Source organism: Monodelphis domestica, chromosome 3 (genome assembly GCF_027887165.1).
Source record: "Monodelphis domestica isolate mMonDom1 chromosome 3, mMonDom1.pri, whole genome shotgun sequence".
NCBI lineage: Eukaryota > Metazoa > Chordata > Mammalia > Didelphimorphia > Didelphidae > Monodelphis > Monodelphis domestica.
In genome coordinates, this window is record NC_077229.1 from 138,229,901 (window position 1) to 138,252,760 (window position 22,860).

The 22,860-nt window shown below is 36.6% G+C and overlaps 1 protein-coding gene across 2 annotated transcripts; it reads right to left on the reverse strand.

Annotated features, from left to right (window-relative positions):
• Positions 1-3,615: 3,615 nt before the first annotated feature.
• NTAQ1 (N-terminal glutamine amidase 1) lies at positions 3,616-21,042 on the reverse strand. Of its 2 annotated transcripts, none has more exons than XM_001381196.5 (6): positions 20,729-21,042; positions 16,692-16,791; positions 15,557-15,607; positions 7,040-7,188; positions 6,534-6,658; positions 3,616-3,926 (listed from the first exon to the last, which is right to left on the reverse strand). In XM_001381196.5, exons 1-6 carry the CDS (start codon positions 20,809-20,811, stop codon positions 3,820-3,822), a joined length of 615 nt encoding a protein of 204 aa, XP_001381233.2. In that variant the 5' UTR covers positions 20,812-21,042; the 3' UTR covers positions 3,616-3,819. The 2 variants fall into 2 exon arrangements, with proteins under 2 accessions (XP_001381233.2, XP_007488336.1); XM_007488274.3 differs by having other exon boundaries at positions 20,489-21,039.
• Between the last annotated feature and the right edge of the window lie 1,818 nt (positions 21,043-22,860).

Genomic DNA, 22,860 nt, shown 5'->3' on the forward strand with positions numbered 1-22,860 from the left:
GATAGAAGAATTTACTGAAAGGCATAAATGTGATGTATTGAATCATTTGTACATCTAGAAAAGATCAAAAGGTTCTTTTCAAAGTCCTCTTCCCTGACTCTCTACTGCTTCTGTCTTCCTAGTCATCAGGGAATCTGACTATAGGAAATTCCCTAACAGCAGAGAGGCTTATATTTCTTGTGCAGTCATAAGAATTTTTCAGGGCTATTTTGCATATTGTCTTGAGTAGCCTATCTTTCAGGCACTCCGTATAGAGAAGCTCTCTATCAATCCAAATAAAATATAAGCTCCTTAAGCACAAAGACTTTCATTTTTGTCTTTGTATCCCCAATATCCAACATAATCTCTTGCATATAATAGGCACTTAATTAATGCCTGCTGAATTTATTTTTTAAAAACAAACAGGGTGAGAAAGCATAGAGGGGTAGTATTCAAAATATACTCTTTCAGGGGATAAAGGCAGTAGGATTTTGTTTAAAAAAAGCAAACTAAAAAAAACTCATCTTTATAGAATATATTGATGTTTTACAAGATGCTTTCCACACAATAATTATATGAGGTAGGTAATTATTATCTCCATTTTACAGATGTGGGTACTGAGACTCAAAGAAATGAAATGATGTGCCCATGGTCACAAAGCTCTTAAATTTGTGGGGCAAGACTTGATCTCCAATCTCCTTCCTCTGAGAATCCCACACTCTTGTCAACAAGGAGAAGATGCCTTTCAAAAAGATTTTGCCTAGAGTAAAAGACTTTGCTTTGTTAACTTGTACTAATGCTAAAACTAGTACAATATCCTAATTGAAAATCAGCAAAACTGATTCCTCCTTTTCAAACATTTGTCAGTTGCAAGGGGAAGGCCACTGGACAGTCTAAGAGTCCATGTGAATGTACTAATCAGCTTTGTCTACTAGACATATGTAGGCATACGACAAACTGGAATATTACTAATATGACAACTATAAAAACTTCAATGCAAACTACATATGTGATTGACAAAAAAAATGACTGACAAAAAAACAAAAAACCTCAAGTCATATATCTTATGACAGATTTTGTATAGAATATATTTGTTTCTGTGATGCAGCTTTATAATCTCTTCTTTATTTTCAACCACACTGTTAATGCAGAGCCAGGGAAATAATTAATGGAGAGCGCTGAACCTAGAGACAGGAATATCTAAGTTCAAACCCAACTTCTGACACTTTACCAATTGTGTGACCACAGGCAAGACAATTAACCTTTCTAAGCCTTAGTTTTCCCATCTGTAAAATAGGAATAATAATACCTGTAGAAGTTGTGTGCAAGGTTCAAATGAGGTAAAACATAAAAAGTGATCTGCCAACTTTAAAGAATGTTATTATTGCACCCTGCATGAAATGGGTACTTTATTATATTTACATTACTATAGAAATAAATGAAGAATAAGTCAAAATAAAATACTCCTAAAATAGTCATCAAGTGTAAAAAATGTGAAACTCCATAAAAGCATCCAAATGTCTCTTAGCAAAATTTAATTTGCTTTCTCAAGCTCTTCCTAGTTTATCCAAGAAATTAGGCCCACAGTTTATTAACCACAAAAAAAGTTTTCTATCAAACTGTTTAAGGCCCCCGAAACATTGAGCCACCTTCTATAGAGCACCATTGAACAGCACTCTGATCAACCTAGGAGGCAGCACAGTTCAGCAAAAGAACACTGAAATAGAAAACTTGAGTCAAAAGACTCTAACCCTGGCCCTCCTCCCCACTCCTTTTGCTATTCTATGCCAAAATCCCAGAATTTGAGTTGTAAGGAAACTTATAAGTAGTTTGGTCAAATTCATCTACCTACAACTTATTCTACACTCTTAGACAGTTTTTGGAAGTTTTTCCTGACATTTTGCTAAATTTGCTTCTTTACAACTCCCAACCATAGTCCTAGTTCAAGACTCGGCTCAAATAGGAAAAGTCTTCCATACAATAACCCCTTGAATACTTTAAAACAATTATGTCTCCTGTAGAATAAGGGCTAATCATCTCTAGTTCCTTCTACTGAGCATGAACTCAAAACCTTCACCATCCTGGTTCCCCTCCTCTGGATGGTCTCTAGCTTATTCTTGGTCTTCCTAAACTATGTTGTACAGAAACACATCATAACAGAAGGAATTTGACCCCCAGGGAGGGCAGTAGAATTATCATCTCATTCTTATACTTTTTAACTCAGATTGAATTTGCAGTTTATTAAAATCTTCTTTTCCCAAAAAACTGCTACATAAATATGTCTCCACCACCTTCTACTTCTGAAGTTTAAATATTAAACCTAAACCTTAAACTTTACTTCTCTCACTATTAAATTTCATCTTATTAGATTTGGCCCGATTTTGGTCTCTCAAGATACTTTTGCAGCCTGCCATCCACTGTGTTAGCTAACGCATCCAGCTTTGTGTTAATCCTCTTTTCCACAATTGATTATCCTCTCTAAGTTTCAAATTCTTCATCTACAAAATGAGGGTATTAATATTTCTATTACTTCACAGAATTACTGTGAGGCTCAAATAAGATACCTATGAAAATACTTTATAAATTGAAAGTTGTTCTTCAAATATTAATCAATAAATATTTATTAATTACCTACTATGTGCCAGAAACTATGGTTGGTGCTAGGATATGTAAGGTATTTGGTCATAGGATTAGAAATGAATAGATCTAAGAGGCCATCTAGTTCAATTTCATTTTATGAATGTTATTATCTAAGGCCCAGAGACTTAAAGTGTCTTGTCAAAAGTTTCCAAACTAGTTAATAACAGTTCCAGGGCTAGAATTCAAAATCTAGTATTTTTCCATTACACCACAGCTACACTTTGTTGAAAGGGATCAATCATCTTTATGCTATAAAGTTTGCCAGCAAAACTCAAATAAACTCTGATGTTCCATGCCAATTTAAGTATCTTTTGTCCTTTATCATGATTAGTTCTTCAATACTAAAACTCCAGGCAGGCAATATAGAACCCTAAGAGTAATTTTAAAACACATTAATTATATATAAACCAAATAATACTTTTAGACGAATGTTAGAGAATACTGCAACTCTGAAAAGGTTATGAAATCAGTGGGGATATATTTCAGTTCAATATAAATAACTTCTTAGCAATTAATGCTGCTCAAAAATGGAGTAAGATGAACAATTACTGGGGATTATTGTTAGGGGATTTATGTTCCACATGGGGATTAGCTTAGATGACATCTAAATTCCCTTCCAATCTACAAGTCTATAATTTATGTTGTCTCTAGTATCTCTGCCTTTCATGCATAGTTACATCATATAAATCAACAGAGATTTACTGACCCTTACTCTGTGTAATTCACTGTGATGAGATTACAAAATGATATAAAATATGATCCTTGTCCTTAAGAAACTTACTTGGGAATGGGTGAGGGCAAGGACAGGTAGTTACTGGAAGTAGTTGGGTGAAAAGAGGAGAGAAAAGTACAATTGGGTATCCATAAATAAGCATGAACAACGAATATGAAATGTCTATCAAATCTTTTTACCTTATAAAAGAAAATATCTGCTTTAATACAACAAAAAATTGATAGAAATTACTTCAAAATTATTCACTTTAACAGCACACAAACTCTTTACAAAAATACTTTTATTCAGTTCTTTACATATATGCACTCAAATTTCAATTTCATTAAGTAAAATAGAAAAACCTAATTCTTTGCCAAATGCATGTAAACTATTTACAAACCTGGATTGTGTTGGTATTCACATCATGCAAAAAGAAAAGCAAATATGTTCCCCAGAATTATTCCATTTTCCATGGCCATATGCTGAAATCAGTTTTTACTGCCAAATCGATGTACAAAATCAGGTAATGTGTATATAGCTCCCCATCCAACCTCAGGATTCATACTGATAAAATCATCCAGGTTCATTTTTGAAGCTAGGAAAATGCACAAAAAGAAAATTTTTCAATGAGAAAAATTTTATTTAATTACAACTTAATTCAAAGAGCTAGAAAGTATGACTATTTTGAAGAAAGTAAACAGCAAAATGTAGAATAAATAATTCTTATAGAAGAGCAGGATTTCACAAAATTTTAGAGTTGAGAGTCCCTTTAGAGAGTCAGTAGTCTATATTTTCCAATATAAAGAGAACTAGGAGAGGTGAGTGACATAGCAGAAACCAGAATCCAAACCACCTAATTCCTAATCCAGTGCTATTTCCAAAGCAATTTCTTAATTATAAACACTATAAATATACAAAGAGATGCTATTATATGATGACCAAGTCAACATTATAATCCTTTTAACTATTTGGGAAACAAAACTTGTTTTTTCTACCTGGTACATTTTTATGCTTTAAACTGGAATCAATAAACTTTTTAAAAATTATTTTGATAATAGTATTTCAATAGTTTCACGTAGTACATACTCTATTTTTATTAAACCTTACCTTCTGCCTTAGACTCAGTTCTAAGAATCTAAGAATTCTAAGAATATACCTCCAGTTTGTGACTTGTCCAGGGTCATATACCTAGTGTCTGAGATGAGATTCTAGCTCGTTTTTCCTAATTCCAGATCCAGTGTTCTATCCACTGAGCTATCTAACACCTCACTGGAAAAAGGTAGTGTGATAGATATTATAGAAAGAATAGTGAATTTAGAGTCAGAGGATCTAATTTCAAATGCTTGGTCTGCTACTTACTACATGTGACTGGGAAAGTCACTAAACCTCTCTACTCTAGTTTCCCCCACTTTAACATAAGGAGTTCAACTTGATAACTTCTGAAATCCCCTCCAATAAAATGTTAGTATCTCAGAGGAGTTATATAACTCTTATAAAAAATTAGAGTGAACTTTTAAAAATTGAAAATGTTTTTTCATTCCCATACTTAGTATAAAACCATGTAGTAGTAATAGTAGTGTAAACCATGACTGGACACTCCAGGTTCCTTGAACCTTGATGAGAAAGGTAACTTCCTAATATACGTAATTTTTTTTAAAGACTAAAAGGCTGGGGCAGCTAGGTAGTACAATGGATAGAGTGCCAGGGCTGTAGTCAGAAGGATCTGGGTTCAAATCTAACGTCAGACACTTCCTAACTGAGTGACCCTGGGCACCAGACACTTAACCCCAATTGCCTAGCCCTGGAGGGAGAGAGGAAGAGAGGGAGGGAGGTAGAATGGGAGGATTCAAAGGCAAAAAGTTGTGAGCCAACACTTTCCAGCTTGGGCAGCAGGTGGCGCAGAAACAGCATGATACTTATCAAACCTTTCCCTGTGAACAGAGCTAGGGCTTTAAGTCTACATTCTGATTAGACTATCTTCACATAAACATTATCATTTTTTACACAGTGCTAAAATGAAAACTTCAGCCCATGTAAAAGAGGCCAACAGTAATACATACATTTCTTATAAAAATTTTATAAAAATCCATGTTGACTTTTTAAATTATTCCAGAAGTCTCTGAATCTTTAAGTCTCCTTCTTGTATGTCACAGTAATCTACCATATCCTTATAATGGCTCACATTCACACAGTACATTAGTTTACAAACTACTGTTCTCATAAAAAATCCAGTGAAATTGGACAGATACTATTACTGCTATTTTATGAGGAGAAAGTTGAGACCCAAAGAGGCTAAATACTACTATATAAGAGTTGAAACACTGTTTATGGATCAATTTTTTTTTTCAGAAGGGTTAAAAAAAATTTTTTAGTCTGTTATTTGCCTGTGATCAAGGTATCATCTTCATCTCCCTCCCTCCACAGCCCTAGTTCTCTAATCAAGTCCACTCTTCCCAAGAGATAAATTTATGCCTTATCTTATGTGAAACCACCCTCCATGCCACTTCTCAGCCAGATTCTCACCATCTTTTCTAAACTCTACCCATCCAACCTCATCTCTCTCCCACCACAAGTATGCACTCTGTCCCTGGGTCCCATAGGGCTAAAAAAATGGGTTTTTTTCCATTTCTTCAACAGGTGGAGTGAAGGAGGGAAAAGAGCCAGTCATAACTGAAGTCCAAGCCTTGGTAACTGGCAAGGTGAGGGCACTTTCAACATAAACAGGAAAATTGGCAGGAACAAGAGCTTGAGGAAAGGAAGATGATATAGAAATCTATTATAGCATTATTTTTACTATATTTAATTTATAGGCTGATCAATTTTAAACACTTGACACCAATTATCTGAAAGTCCATTTACCTGGTGGCAAGGCAATTAATATTTAAGTTGCAAACATCATAAATGTTTTTCCTATTCTGTAATCTCCTATGCCCACTAGACTTATTCTTCCTTCAATATCTTCCAAATATAGAGTGGGCAGGCAAAACAATGATCAATAAACTGTGAAGAGTAGGTTACTACTCTTTTCTCATTTAATCTCTCTGTGCTCAGTTTCCCTACTTAATATGCCAAAAATACTAGTACCTGCCAAATCTTACTTCACAATATAAAATCAATCATCTTTAGAGAGGGAAAGAGCAGTAAAAAGGAAAAGGTTGTTCTATAAAGTAAAATGAAATAACACAAATACAAGGAAATATACCTCCAGTTTGAATGCAAGGATAGGGAGGAGGAGGCTCTCTCCAATTTCCACTAGAATCTTTCATGTGAGATCGATCAGATGCAAAGTTCTTCAAATACAAGTCTGCTCGAATCACTCTAAATTTTCTAAAATAAAACAAGTACTTGTTTCAGCAACATTTGTCTACCAGGCTGTATACATAGTGCATAAATAAAATTTAAATGTATTTGGCATACATTTCAAAAGGTGGCATGTGAAACAATTTTCAGTGGTACAGTAATTGGCTCTACTGCCTCCCACTCCTGGCAGTGATTAAACAATGTGACTATATCAGAAGTTCCAGGAGCCAAAAAGAAAAGGTCACTGGTACAGAATGCTTTTGAGTCAAGCCCAAATGCCAGCTCTACAGTGACGTAGAGGTAAAGAGATCATTGGCAATAGCTACACATGTGATATGTAAAATAAAATTGCATCAGCTGTTAGGCTCCCACTTGGGAATGTATATAAATCACCATTCACTTGCTTACCTTCTAAATTGTGGATGAATATCATCATCAGATTTAAAGGCATCTTCTACATAAGTGTCAAAGGGGCATGGAAATGGCAACACAGTATCAAGATCATAAATAAAACTCTGTCCTCCACTTGAAACATGAAGCAAAACAACATGGTAATCCTAGAAATAAAAGCTTGAGTTAAACAAGTAATTTTATAATTATAATAATAGCTCACATTTCAATATCTCACTATGGTTTACAAAACTTTTTCTTCATAACAACCCTGAGGTAGATAGTACAAGTATTATTATCTCCATATAAAGAAACAGATTCTGAGAATTTAAATGAAACCACCTATCCAGGTCACAAAGATAATAAATCAGTGATGGCAAACCTTTAAAAGATGGAAAACCAGGCCCTGCCTCCACCCCACCCACCCAGACCAAGTGCCACATCCCTTCCTGCTTGATTCCAAATAGGGGAGGGAAGAAGTGCTCCCACTGGGCTGCTGGGCAAAGGGGTTGGGGAAGTGAGGAAAGTCCTCAGGAGCATGGAGAGGGGGAAAGAAGCAGTTCTGCCCCTATCCCTCTAGCTTTCTAGTAACAAACTCTGGTGTACAACTATAGCCATACCTACAGAGAGGGCTCTATGGGCCCTTTTTGGCACATGTGCCATAGGTTCACCATTATGGTAATAAATGGTAGAGCCATTACTTGAACCCAAGTCTCTAGACTCAGCATCCAATGTTCATTCTAATATTATCACTATATCACTAAGTGGAATCCTTACTGAACAAAGTTCTATTTCTTTTAAAAGTCATTTAAAAGATAAGGAGACTGATGATTTAAGAACTAAATAATTACAGCATTGCTTTCACCTACTATATTCTTAAATATCAATTTATTATTAAGATGAAGTAAAAATCAATCATAATTTAGTAATCTCATAGATAATCTAGGGTAGAAACTAATTATGGCATATCTTAGGGAAGATTTTAAGCTACCACATGATAAAGATTGAAAGAACAGCAGAAGTGTTATCTACTCATAAGGATTTGGGATCTTTCCTGGGTAATAACCAAAATAGATGAAACATTTATAAGAGTGATCACCACACAAAATAAGTTTTACAAATTCATTTCTTTTCCCACATAAATTTGTACAGCTGTTCATCTTTCTGCCATGAAATTGTCATCTTTTTCTAATGAGATGTTTGAGAAGCCAGGTACTGATAAGGGTAGGAGGCAAGTATAGATATATAATCCTTACCACAAAATCATTATCACATTTAAGTACTCCAGAGCATGAATTACCCCACTAACTAGCATATTTTTAAATCTACATGGTGGTAAAAGGGGGAAATGTAAATAAGACTAGGTTCACAAAGCATTTTCCTCACCACAACTCTGTGCAGTAGTAGTTAATGCAAGAACAATTATCCACTTCTATATGAGATGAAACTAAGACTGAAAGGTAGGTATGTTCAAAAACACAACTGCTTCTTCTATCACCTATGTCATAAGGCAAATAACATGCTTCATGACAGGTCATCTAGAAACATGAATTGATCATAGTTCTTGAGCCTCTCAAAGTTGTATTTCTTTACAATATTGCTGTCCTTGCATAAATTGTTCTCCTAGTTCTGCTCACTTCATGGTATGTCAGTTCATACTAAGTATTCTCTGAAATGATGTCTTTTATCATTTTTTACATGGCTGTAATTTTAATACTTTCATATACCAGAATTTGTTCAGTTATTCCTCAGCTTTCTAAAAGGTCATTTAAGGTATCATGTTAGATTATAGGTATTTGCTTTTACTTATGCTTCTTTTCCCTTTTTAGTCTCTCCCTTCAGGATCAGAAAATTTGTTTTGCTTAGCCTATTCCTTTCTCAGTATTATCTTCCAATTTAATGTCTCCTCCCTTTTGTCCACAAATTCTCTTTGTTTCTCTGTTGAGTTTCTACACTGAACTGTGTATGGAAAAGTGTGTTCAAACCTTCTTGTCCTTCTGACTGCAGACACTTCTTTATAGTTGGAAATTCTTAAACCCCTAAAAACTACATTACCCAAAATTCCTTTCTGTATTACCTAAAATCCTTTTCCCTTTTTCTGTATCCTCGAGTCTATGTAATTATATTTAAGTTTGCTGTGACTCCTCCCTCTCTCATTTTTTCCTCATAGTGGAGTTAGGCAGGTTTCACTCTAGTTTTTTTTTTAATTTTAACAAAACTTTTAAAATATAATACTTAGTTATTGGATATTAATTTTAAAACCCACAATATGGCTTACCATGAAGAGACAGAATTCTCAAATATTTTTAAGATAGAATAGATACATTTTTCAAGCCTGCCTTTGCACCATTGAGGCCACTGCTGCTCCACCCTCTGCCTGCTATTACCACTGCTGCTGCTGTTTTCCTGCCTTCTGCCTCCCAGCCCTGCTATTCCTGCCACCCCCACATGCACCTGACCTGTCCAGTGTGCAGCTCTGCTGCCACCTCCCACTACTATCTCTGAGTCAAGTCTCTGCACAAAGGATGATATATAAAAATCTTTCTACCCCAATCCCTTTCCATACTCCATGTGGGTTTTCCAGCCTGCCCTAGACATTTTTCAGCATTGAGAAGTGAAACCACACTATTCTAGTTTTTTAAGCATGACCCTGGACTCCTAGTTTAGAAGGCTGTTACTAAAGTTTTTTCACAGGGAGGGAAATTAGTCCAAATCAGTAAATTTAAAGTCAATTTGGGGGAATAAAACTGCTTTTTCTCTCACTTGACCTAAAACCAAACCAAAACACCATTTCTTCATATGCAAATATGCTGTTTTCACTCAAAGTTTTGTCTCCTAACTTATTTATTCTATAAACAGACTCCATTTAGTGTTGTTGTTCTTTTTTTGAGGAATAATGCTGTTAAAATGCATAGCTCAGTTTCTTGCCCACCTCAAACAGCTTCAATTTCCACAGAGCCTTACAGAGCTCATACAGCTTACAGCTTAGGGTGTGTTTTCTTACTTCTGATCCTGGAGGTTTTTGTGCTGATTGGATACTTTGCAGTTGAGAGCTTGACTAATCTTAACATTTGAGGGGGAGATGCATCTCCCTATATCCCATTGTCATTGTGGCCTGCCCAGTTTCTGCACCACATCCCATATGGGATTTCTTCACATTCTGCCCAGTGTATGAGGAACTTAAGATGTGTGACAAAAGAAATCTAATTGGATAATAAATATGGGGGAAGGGATGAGGTTAGGATGTGAATTTTTTAAATTGTTATTTAGTCAATTTATAACATTATTCCTTGGTCACAAAAATTGTATTCTATACCTCCCTCCACTACCCCCACCCTTCCCATAGCCCACACGCAATTCCACTGGGTATTACATGTTGGATGTGAATTTTAAACCTTTTCCATTGTTTTATTTGCTAACCATCTTCAGTTTGTTCCTCTCACACACAATAGTACACAAGTCTATTGGAATTGGTGAAAAGGATTTTGACTACACTGCCTACCTGTACCCTGTCATTTGCTTATATTATTGTATTTACTGATTGTTTTAAGATTTAATCTTTTTAAGTTCATATATTGTTAATCTAATCAATACTATTTTGTTATATGATTCTTTATTTTGTACCTCTACTGAAGAACAAAATATCATTGTAAAAACCCATGAACATCTTGCCCAAATTCTTGTCACTAGATCCAGCAAAGATCACATGTTGCCTTAAAAAGCCTTTCCTGCTTTTTGCCTTTGTTAACTGTCACATAAATGATGATGAATGGACTTCATCAAAACTGATTACAATTGTATACAACCTTTGAAATATTTAATGAGCTAAATATCTCAAATTGATTTGAAGGGATCTTCAGATAAGATTTTTAGATTTTTTTTCAACAACTCTGATCATTTTGCCTGCCTCTGAGTTATTTATAACATGAGGTAAAGGGTCCATTTTTATAACTGAAGTGAAGTGCAATTATATCCCCACCTCCTCATTTATAAAAATGTGAATGGATGAGATATCACAGTCTCAGACCAGAGGATCTGGGAAGTTATTCCTAGGGCGTGGTACCCCTGGATGGCTACCAAGAGGCAGCATCTCTCATTTGTCACTCTTCAGCTTACTCTACCCTTTCACCAAAATGATCTAGATTCTTGGTGACTTTTTTTTTTAGACCCAACATCAACAGTACAGAGGTTTGGTTTTTTTCTAGATTCCTCTACCACATTATTGTAATGATGGCAGTAATCGATTTTTTTTTAATATCTCAGCCAAGGTTAAAAGATTGCTACACCTGAAAACTTGTGACAAGTATCCATTAGCTTCTAAGTTTTTTTTAAATGTCACACAGCAGACTCATGTGAATCCTAATGATAGTGGGTTTGTTTGCTATTGTCATTAAATAGGCTATTATAACTTTGAAGATTTTGATACTTCTTGAATGTGCATCACATATACTACTGTTCTTTATTAAAAAAAACTGTTACTTTGTGAATATCATTTGCACTCACACAGTGGATCATGGCAAAGGAAATAGATCTCATTTTTTGCTAAGAAACCTTTGCATTCTACCTTTCCTTAGCTGACACAGTGTGTCAATGATTATAAGCTATATTTTTTATTTTTTAAGCTTTTTTATTATTGTTTTTGCTTGCATGTGCAATATACTATTTCAGTTTTATTTTTTCTCTCCTTTTTGTATTTGAAGCACATGTCACCAATATTGAGAAAATTTTCTGTAAATTTTTTGATTTTATAATAACATAAGTTTAAAATACATTTGCCCTAATGTCAATGTATACCCAAAAAGCTTTAGACTATAAAATTGATGCCACTGATTGTTTAAAAAAAAGTATGGGACTTTTTTATGTGTCTTAATGATTCTGTCTGATTCTAGGAGAAGGGAATACAAAAGAGCCATTGCACCGTGCCAAAGAAGCACAAAGCTACCTGCATAGTGGTTCTTCCCCTCCCCCATATTTATTATCTATTTAGATTTCTTTTGTCACCCATCTTAAGTTCTTTATACACACATTGGGCAAAATGTGAAGAAATCATGTGGTGCAGGGATGTGGTGCTGAAACTAGGCAGGCTACTAAGTTCTTTTCTCTTTTCTACCAAATACATTCCTTTTAACTTCCCTTCTCTTTCACCTCTTCCAACTAACAGAACAGAAACAAGACACCTATTATTTTGCTTATTTTTAACTTCTTCAGTACTCTTAAAAGACATCTGTTTCTTCTCTACTAGAATGTTAGCACTTCATACAGCTCCTCTGAAGGATTCAAATGTTTACTTTTCTAGTTTTCCCTAAATGTTTTGTTTTTCAAATTTCCTACCCAGCTCTAATTTCTTTTATCAGAAATACTTTAAATCCTCTATGCTATTAAAAATCAATTTTTTCTCTGTAGGATTACATTCAACTTGCAGGTTGTTATTTTTGTATGCAATCCTATATATGTTTTCCCTTTTGAAATATGGTATTACAGTATCTCCTCTCATTTGTAAAAGCAGCAGCCAAATCTTTTATCATCCTGTTTAGTAGTAGCTCCCTGGTACTTGAACTCCTTTCTCCTGGATGCTTGAAGGATTTTTTTTCCTTTGATGTGGGAATTCTGGATTTTGCTTGTGATATTTCTAGGAAGGAGGATGTTTGCAGCTGGAAGCTCAGAAAAGGTTTTATGTGCAAAATTGTACCTGAAGTGTCTTAAAGAGAAGGACTTTGAAGTAGAGGTAAAGGAGTGAACTTCAAGCATGTGGACCAGCCAATACAAGGGCACAAAAAAGTAGAGTGGATACGAGATATCATTTTGTTGGCTTCTAGAGTATAGAAGGAGGAATTATATCCATTGAGGCTGGAAGGATAGGTTGAGCCCTGATTATATAAGGCTTTCAAAGCTAAACAAAGTTTATATTTTTATCTTAAAGGCAATGGGGTAATTCATTTTAGCAGATGAGTAAGAGGTTCATGTGGTCAGATCTGCATTTAAGATAGCAGTGTGTAAGAGACTAGAACCATGGTAGCAAACTTATGGCAAGTATGCCAGGGGAGGCACTCAGAGCCCTCTCTGGACATGCTCCCCATCACCCCAGCACAGAATTTACCAGAGTTCATTACTAAAAGGACAGAGGGACGTGGAGCCAGACTGCTCACCTCCCCCTCTCCACACATGCCTGAGGACATTTCTAGCATTACCGACCACTCTAAAAGGTTCACCGTCACTGGGCAATAAGAGACCTGAGGTAAAGACAACAATCAGAAGTGTATAGCAATAATTTGAGTAAGATATTATGATGGCCTGAATTAAACTGATAGCTGTAAGAGCAGAGAGAAAGCATCAGATATAATATGTTATCGAAGTAGATATAGTAAGTTTGGGTAACATTAAATATATGGGGAAAATGTGACTTCTTCCTTCTTCTTCATCTCACATCACTCAGATACAGTCTCCCAATATCTTCTTCTCCTTCACCTCATCTCATATGAAGAAATGACCCTTCTACTTGACAAAGCTAACTTTTCCATATGCACAAGTGATCTCATTCTACCTTTATTATCCCCACTCACTCACCTTTACTTTTACTGTCTATGGCTGCTTCCCTGCCACCTACAAAACACTTCTAAGACTCCTTTATCCTGAAAATGACCTCACTTAATCCATTTATTCCCTCTAGCTATCATCCTCTCCCCTCTTTCATGTTAAATCCCTTGAGAAAGTCATCTATAATCAGTGTCTCCACTTCTTTTCTTAGCTGCATGGTAATAAATTTTCCAACCACAAGCCACAATGTAAAAATTAAATTATATCTCCAATAATAAATATGTTATATTTTATGAGGTTTATTAAGGATCATTAGAAATCAAGGAATAAAGAAGATACAAAATAAAAACCATGTGCCCACGGCTGATTAGTCCATTTAAAATCCCCGCACTTAGCTTACCACTATACTTGCTACATCTTTGCAATGGAAGAGAAGAGCGCGTGGGAGGCATTACTGCCAGTTCAATACCAATTGTGATCTCACCAATGTGGAGACTCAGGTGAGATTATAGGGAATTCTGGGAAATACAAAGTACTTCTGGGTATTGAAGTCTAGGGTTCAAAACTCCATTTATACATACCCCTCTGTGATCCTATTGGGAAACCAGTTTCCCCAAAAGGATCATGGAAACAATCAACTTAAAGATTGCAATAATTTGTGAATAAGAGGAAAAGGGAACAAAACCAATGATTCAGGAGGGACTGTATTTTCATAAAATCCAAGATTTAAATTTTTTGCTTGAGAAAGATCTTCAGGGAAGAAGCTTGCTAACTCCTAAAATCCAGAGAATGAACTGTTTGCAGAAAGATACCTAAACCCTTACACTATATCAGGAAGATCCAGAATGAACCTTGGGGTGCGGTTGATTGAACATTTATTTTGAATGTACACTATTATGCCAAAAGGGGACTGCCCCCTAATTGGTGTTTGTCGATGCACCCAGCAAACATTGGTTTTGCTGTATCTCTCCTATTTCCCTCTTATCTCTAACTATTGTAGTTTTCCTCTTAGAAGGTAAAATTTTGTATGCACCAGCAGTTAGAAATTTTTAGGGTGTAGGATTCTTATGTTTAGTGATCAATTGGGTAGACTAGTCTCCCAATCATCACCAAGGGGGACTGTGATTTTTAGATTTTCTCCATTTTGCTTAGCCTAGCACCCAGGAATGTACACACCCACACTACACTGGCATGTGCTAGTAAGTGACAAATCAGAAACAACTGACTGCCCCCTGGGCTGTCCTAAGCCAAACTTGAGCCAACATTGGAAACATGTGAGACATGGGAAGCAATGCAGAGAACAGCCTTTGGAGTTCTCATCACTTCCTGTGAGGAGGCTGGGCGCCAGTTCAATCCTGGAGCACAAGCCTGGAGGAGCTCCCTCAGACAGCTTCCTTGAGACAGTCACGTGGTGAGTGATAAGACTGACTCCCCTTTCCCTTGGCTCTCAGGGGAGGCCCCCTTGGCCAAGGCCTTGAACTCCTGCCTGGCTCAGCCTGAGCTAGAGCAGTTTAAATTAACTCTTTTTTCCCCTCTCTCTCTCTCTTTCTTAATTTCTTCCTCCTATTATAATTAAATCACCATAAAATTCCATTCTGACTTGAGTGCTTCATTTGGGATTTAAGAAATTAAATCCCTGGCAACCAATAATTTTTACATTCAGTCTCAACCCTAAATTTACCCTTTACAACAAAGACTATATACTGTGATATTGAAGCAGAGAAAAGTTGGAATTTGTAGCAATCAATCAAAAAGCATTCATCAAGTGCCTACAAGGTGTAAAGCACTGTGGTAGGCAAAAGATATAATCCTTACTCTCAAGGAGATTAATTCTAATATCATTAACTCTGATAACAGTGTCAATAGAAGCAACAACACTAACAAAATCATGAATCCTTGAAAGTCCTGATGTTTATTTTAACCTAACATAGATCATCACTATCATTTATTTTCTATCAGCAAAGTAAATATCATCCAGAAATCATTTATTGATTTCCTTACCCAAATGATAGGTCCATCTCCAGGTCTGGCCTGCTGCTTCCAAATTGGGATCTACAAAATACAGGTTATTTCAGTTCAGCTGAATTTTCACTTAATCTTTCATATTAATATAAAAGCTGATGTATAATTAATCAGATAAGAAGTAGAGAATACTTTTGTCCCAGAGAACAAAACTCGTATAAGTATTGGGTGGAAGTTGCAGAGAGAGAGAGATTTAGGCTTGACTTAATTAGAGCTATACAAAAGTAAAATGGGCTGCCTTAAGAGGTAGAGGATTTCCTTTTACTGAATGACCATTTCTTAACTATGTTGTAAAGGATACTAATTCCAACTTTGAAAACCTGTGATTCTATAACATGTTTTTCTTTTACAACACTAGCGGGGTATATGAACTACAAAAATTCTAAATAACTTTAAATAATGTAATAGTAGTTGGCATTTATATATTACTATACAATTTAAAAGTGTTTTCCTCAAAATAATAATCTTGTGAGGTAGATAGTGAAAATACTAATCTCCTTTTTACAAATGAAGAAATGAAATTCGAAGAGGTTATATGATTTATCCATGATCATACAGCTACTAAGAGTAACAGAGACAAAACTAAAATCCAAAATTTTGGGGTCAAAGTCCAGTACTCTTCCTACTAGTCAACATTATTACCTTGATAAATAAACGAATATGACACTAAGGAAAACAGCATTTAAAATTGCAGAAGGAACCCATTATATGTACTTTTCACATGAAGCAGAGTAAAAAAAAAAAATTATATGAACTCTACCTTAACAATGCTCACTTATAACACTTATCTAATTATAATAATTGCTAATATACATATAAGGCATAGGTTTGTAAAGTACTTTACATATTACCTAATTCAATGTTCACAATGCCTTTAGAGGCTATTATCATCCCAATTTTATTGATGGAAAAAAACTGAGGTTAACAGAGGTTAAGTAACTTTTCCTGTGTCACACAGCTAGTTAAAATTTGAGGAGGCTATTAACTTTAGTATTCCTGACTCTAAGTCTAGTAACTGTCTATAACTCCACCTAGGTCTTCATATATAAGATGGCCTTTTAGCACAAAATACAGTCCTAAAGTTGACATACCCTGTTACTAGTCAGCAACTTACCATTTTTTTCTCATTAGATATGAAGACTGCATAACATTCTTCTAAAGGATATTGATCGTGGTTTTTTATGTATTCACAAAGCTTCCAGATATTTTCTTCACTGAAACAAAAAGCATTTGGTTTTTTAACATTTTCATTTGATAAAATTAAAAGAAAATACTATTTCTTCCTCTTAAACAGGATAATAAAATAATTATATTATCTAGATATACATTTACAGCACAACAGACCACTAACCATTTGGTGATCTTTTCCTCACTAAATGTTAAGAAATTACAGCTCTGCTCACATCTCTCTTATCTCATGAGCTCAAATACAGTCATGCTAACTTTGAAACACACCAAGTACTAGGTTAATGTTTTTGGAGTTTCCAGGCAATTCTACCTACAACTGAAAATTACATGTAAAAATGAGTAATGAATGGCATTAGAGACTGTAACCAAAGTATGTAAAATATAGTCTTTTAATTTCTCAAATTATGGTAATAACTGCTGGTTCTATTACTTTCCCATGACTAAGCAAAAAATATAGAAGCATAACCAGTGTAGGGCTACTCTTGAGTTTATCTCCTGAAATTATTCCCATGATGCCTTTACTAAAATGATGGGAAAAGTAAAGGCAAAAATTATTAAATTTCTCTTTAAGTTCACTGCCCAAAGCTTTCAGATCCTAGTAAATTAAATCAGTATAGATTAGAATGCGAAGGTACCTAGGAAATAATAAGCTTTTTGTTTTATAAATGAAAAAACTAAGGCCTATGGAGGTAAAGGAATATATGTGTCCAAGATCCCAAAGCTACTTAACAATAGAACGTATATTTTCTCTAAGCACAACATAATCTAATTTTACCATATAAGCAACTAAAAAGTTTGCTAACATCTGAGTATATACTATTTTAAAGCTTACAAAGCATTCTTAGATACATTATCTCATTTTATTCTCAACTCTGGGAAATAGGTATTATTATCCCCTTTTTATAGATAAGTAACTAATGATCTGAAGTAGATTTGACAATGTTGTACATAAAAATGTCAAAGATGAGATTTGAACCAAGACCTTTTATTTCAGTTTCAGACTCTCAAAGTCTAGACCCTAAGATTTTGAAATACTGCAAATTCTATCATTTACTATTAAAGGAATAAAAGGTGATATGGCATAGTAGACAGTTTCAGATTTAGAGGCAAGTAAACTTCAATTCAAATGTCACTTCCAATACCTACTAGATGTCAGGCAAAATGCAAATATCATTGGCTAAGCCTCAATTTTCTCATTTGCAAACTGAGGATATTACCCTGTTGGGCCTACCTCACAGGGATGTAAGGCTTAAATTCATGTAAATTCACTTCACAAACCTTAGACTGATGTATTTGCTATTACTTTGTTATTATTAAATTATTAAATTTAATTATTAAAAATAATTAAAAATTTTACAACAAATTTCTCTGGTAAGTCTATTTCTCAAATCTATAAAGAACTCAGTCAAATTTATAATAGAAGTCATTCACCAATTGACAAATGGTCAATATGAACAAGCAGTTTTCAGATGAAAAATGAAAAGATGAAAAAATGAAAGCTATCAATAATCTTATGAAAAAATATTCTAAATCATTCTTGATTTGAGAAATGCAAATTAAAACAATGCTGGGGGACCACCTCACACCTATTAGCCAATATGAAAGGAAAGGAAAGTGATAAATGTTGGAAGGGATGTGGCAAAATTGGGACACTAATACATTGTTTGTAGAGTAGTGAATTGATCCAACCACTGTGGAGGGCAATTTGGAATATGCCCATAGGCATAAAATTGAGCATACCTTTTGATTCTATAATACCACTACTGGGTCTATATCCCAAAGAGATCATTTAAAAAAGGGAAAGGACTTACTTATACAAAAAATATTCATAGCAGTTCTTTTTGTGGTGACAAAGAATTAGAAAAAGGGGATGTCCATCAATTGGGGAATAGCTGAACAAATTGTGGTACATGTTGGTGATGGAATACTATTGTGCTATAAGAAATGATAAGCAAGATGATTTCAGAAGAAGCTGGAAAGATTTGCATCAATAGGTGCTGAGTGAAATAAGCAGAACCAGAACATTGTACACAGTTAACAGCAATATTGTACAATGATCAGCTGTGAAAACTTGATTGCTCTCAACAATGCAATGATCTGGGACAATCCTGAAAGCTTATGACCAGGGATGCTATCACCTCCAGAGAAAGAACTATTGAAGTGGGATAGATGCAAATGAAAGCATACTATCTTTCACATCATTTTATCTATGATTTTATTTTGGGATTTGGGGTTTGTATGAGTGTGCTTTTACAACAATGACCAACAATGGAAGTGTGTTTTGCATGATAATAAAAATAAAATTAAAACTCACCAGAGTATTGATTCTAAGACAGAAAGTAATAATTTTATAAAAGAAAAATACTCATTACACCTCTGCCTTTAGATATTCAATTTTGATTATTTTATTTCCAACAGTGAGTTAGACCAAATTTTCCTATAGTAACTTAGGACGAAATTTTATATAGAAAGCATTAACATTAATATATTTTTTCATCTTTTTTCTAGTTTTGGATGGGAAAGTATATAGCAAAACTTAGGGCTGAAAGGGGCATTAAGAAATTCAATTCAAGGAGACAACTGAGTAGCACAGTGGTTTGAGAGCTAGGCCTAGAGGCTGGAGGTCCTGAGTTCAAATTTGACCTCAGACACTTCTTAGCTGCATGATCCTGGAGAAGTCACTTAACCCCCATTGCCTAGCCCTTACCACTCTTCTGCCTTGGAACCAATACATAGTATTAATTCTAAGGTAGAAGGTAAAGAGTTTAAAAAAAAGAGAGAGATTCAATTCAACAAATATTTATTCAGCACCTATATGTAGGAAGCCCTGAACTAGGCCCCTGGGGACATAAGGAAATATGTGGCACAAATATCTAGTCCAGACACTTTCATTATGCCAGTTACAAAACACTAGAAAAACAAATCTGGATCTAAAAGGAAGAATACTTGAATTTATGGTCTTGCTTCACAACTTATGCCATAATAATACACTGTAATTTCCCTCCCCCCCACAGTTTTGAGGAAAAAGTGAAATAATATATGTTGAAGGGTCCTGTATCCCTAAAGCACTACAGAAATTTAAACTATTATTGCAAATTACAATGGTTTGTACTTCTAGTTTTTTTTAATTTTGAAAATATGCTACTCCCAATAAACTTTGTATATGATTATTACCCATTTCACTGACAGTAACAGAAGTGATTTGTCTAGAGTGGTAAGAGTTGTTAACTAGACAGAAATCCCGGTCTTCCTGAATGTAATTCCAGGCTTCTACTTACTACAAAATGGTGCCCCGTTAGTCCTACTTACTAGGATCAGCTAGTAGACCCGTCCTAATTTTTCATACTCGCCTCCAACTGAAAAGGTCCTCTTGTACTATTTGTTCTAAGTAGTCTCAGGGCTTCACCAACTGCCCCTCTCCTTCACACACAAACACACACACACGGAACCAACCGAATATTATACTTATGAGAATGTATTCTCATAAAAACAACCTGCCCTTCTTAGCTCGGCTCTCCGTCCTGAAAGAGGATTAGGACTCTGGAATCAGAAGACCTGGATTCAAATCCTGACTCCATAAAAAGGGTGACATCGGCCACTTAAGGATCCATCGAGTCCAAGTTACTCATTTTATTGATAAGTGAATCGAAACCCTTAGAGGTTGTTAGGGCTTACCCAGGCTGGGTATTTGGCCCAAAGCCTGTCAGACCTCAGTTTCCTCACCTGTAACACGGGAGGAAGGGAGGGGGCAGGGTTGGCCAGGATGAACTTTGCGCTCTAGAGCCTAGAACTTCCTCAAGACTACCCCAAAGCCAGATCGGGCCGCCTGGAGAGAAGCCTGAAGCGGGGTGGGGTGCCGGGTCCAGGGGCGGCGCCAGGGCTAGGCAGGGCCCCAAGAAGGCGTCTTCCTTAGGCCCAGGCCGGACCTGGGGCGGAGCCGGGGCTGGGCCTCGGGCACCTTACCAGTAGCAGCTGCTGTAGGTACAGGCCTCTCGGGGCGGGCTGGCCGGCTGATAGCCACGAGAAACGGATCCCTCTCCCTCCATGGCGGCGGGCGAAGGGACTGGGCCGAACACGCCTGGCCTTCCCTTCGCCCGGCCTTCCCTTCTCCCTCCCTCACCAAACCTAGGGAAAGAGGCCCGAAAGCCGAAGAAAGAAGAGACCGCTGAGGAGGCGAATGCCCCGGCTGAAATATGGGGGGGCGGCGCCTCGAAACCTAGGGGAGTGGTTATGAGGGGTGGGGCTGAGGAGGCCGAGGCGGAAGCAATGAGGTGATACTGAAACAGAGGGAGGACTCGGGAGGGGGCGGGGCTAGTGCAGAAGCCGGACGGGTTCTGGGAGAGTGCGGGCAAAAAGTTTAAGGCATCTTCTGAACTTTTGACTCAGCTGTAGGAGGCATTCCCTTTCTGAGGCAAATATCCCCATATCTTGGGCCCCTGACGATTGGAGGTTTATTTTGCCCTGTAACTTTCTTATGTTCCTCCTTCCTCTTGTAAACTTCTTGGCGGGGACGGCAAAGCTCTCTCACTAGGGGCTCCCAGAAGCTGTAGCTGTGCAGAATCCACACCCCAGTAAAACTGGCTTGTAGTTGTATCTTGTAGACCAGCCAGGATGAGGTGGAGCACTTAGAGCTTGGTCAGACATCTAAGACTCCACCCCTAACCCCCAAGGTCATCTACTGCATCCCAGGCTAGCGACAGTCGCCCTGACTTTTGTCAGGCCGTTGGATTTCAATGGTTGGAAGAATGAGGCAGATGCTTTGTACAGTTCTGACCCTCTTAAATCCAATTCACCCAATGATATCACTGGTCCTCTTCAAAACGAACGATGAACATCTATGCTGAGCACTGAGCAAATAACCAGTAGAAGACAGGCTTCCTCGATCTAGTCCAAAAACCTCACAGATGAGTTAGCAGGGTGCTAAATAAATTGTATTCCTGCACTGGATAAATCTCATCTAAATTTAACCCAGGAAAATGACCTCAGAGGTCCTCTGGCCCAACTCTCCCCATCCCCAACTATTACCCCTATTTACCAGATAAGGGAATTTAGATGAAGCCAGAGATGTCAAGTGACTTATTTGCCCAAGGTCACATTGGATAGTGGGTGGCAGAATCAGCAATCAGATGGGACTGTGATGCCAAGCACAACATCAGGCTGCCTCCTCATTGGATAAATGAGGAAACTCGGGCCCAGAGTAATTTACACGGGAGGCAATTATTCGTTTGTAGCAAAATAAAATCCATTAAACAAACATAAAGCTCCAGTGATGTACCAGGCACTGAGAGAGATAAGATATACTCCCTCCCCTCCAGAAACAGTGCCATCTAAAAGATAAAAGGGCATTCCATCCTCAACTCTTGTATTTCCACTGGCTATCCAAGTTTGAATTATCTCCCTTATGGATTCCTTCTCCTAGCCTACCTGGCTTTCCTTCAAGTCCCAGCTAAAATACCTTCTTCAAGAAGCCTTTCCCAGGCTTCCTTAAGGTATTTTCCCTCTGAGACTACCTTCCATTTATCCTGAATTTGCCTTATACACAGTTGTTTTAGTGTGTTGGTCAGTCATTCAAATCTTTGACCAATTCTTTGGCCCTGATTTGAGGTTTTCTCGGCAAAGATACTGGAGTGGCTTATCATTTCCTTCTTGGTTTATTTTACAAATGAGGAAACAAAGGTAAAATGAAGCAACTTTGCCCAGGGTCACATATCCAGTCCATGTCTGAGGTCAGATTTGAACTCAGGAAGAGGAGTCTTCCTAACTCCAGGCCTTGCACTGTCCATTCCCTGACCAAGCTCCCCTGTTTTGCATGTAGTCTCCCTACATGAGGGGAATGAGCTCCTTGAGAGCAGGGACTATCTTTTGACTTTATAGCCCCATCCTTTAATACAGTGCCTAGCACAAAGTGCTTAATAAATACTGAATAACTGTGGATGCCTTCACAATGAATGAACTAATCCCTATTTAAAAGATCATATTCTAATAATTTCTCTTATTCATTAATGTCATTCTAATAATGGTGGAAATATCATCAGCACTAACAAAAACACAAAGATCCTTACTGGAGCATCCAATAACAAGCCACCTGCACTGAT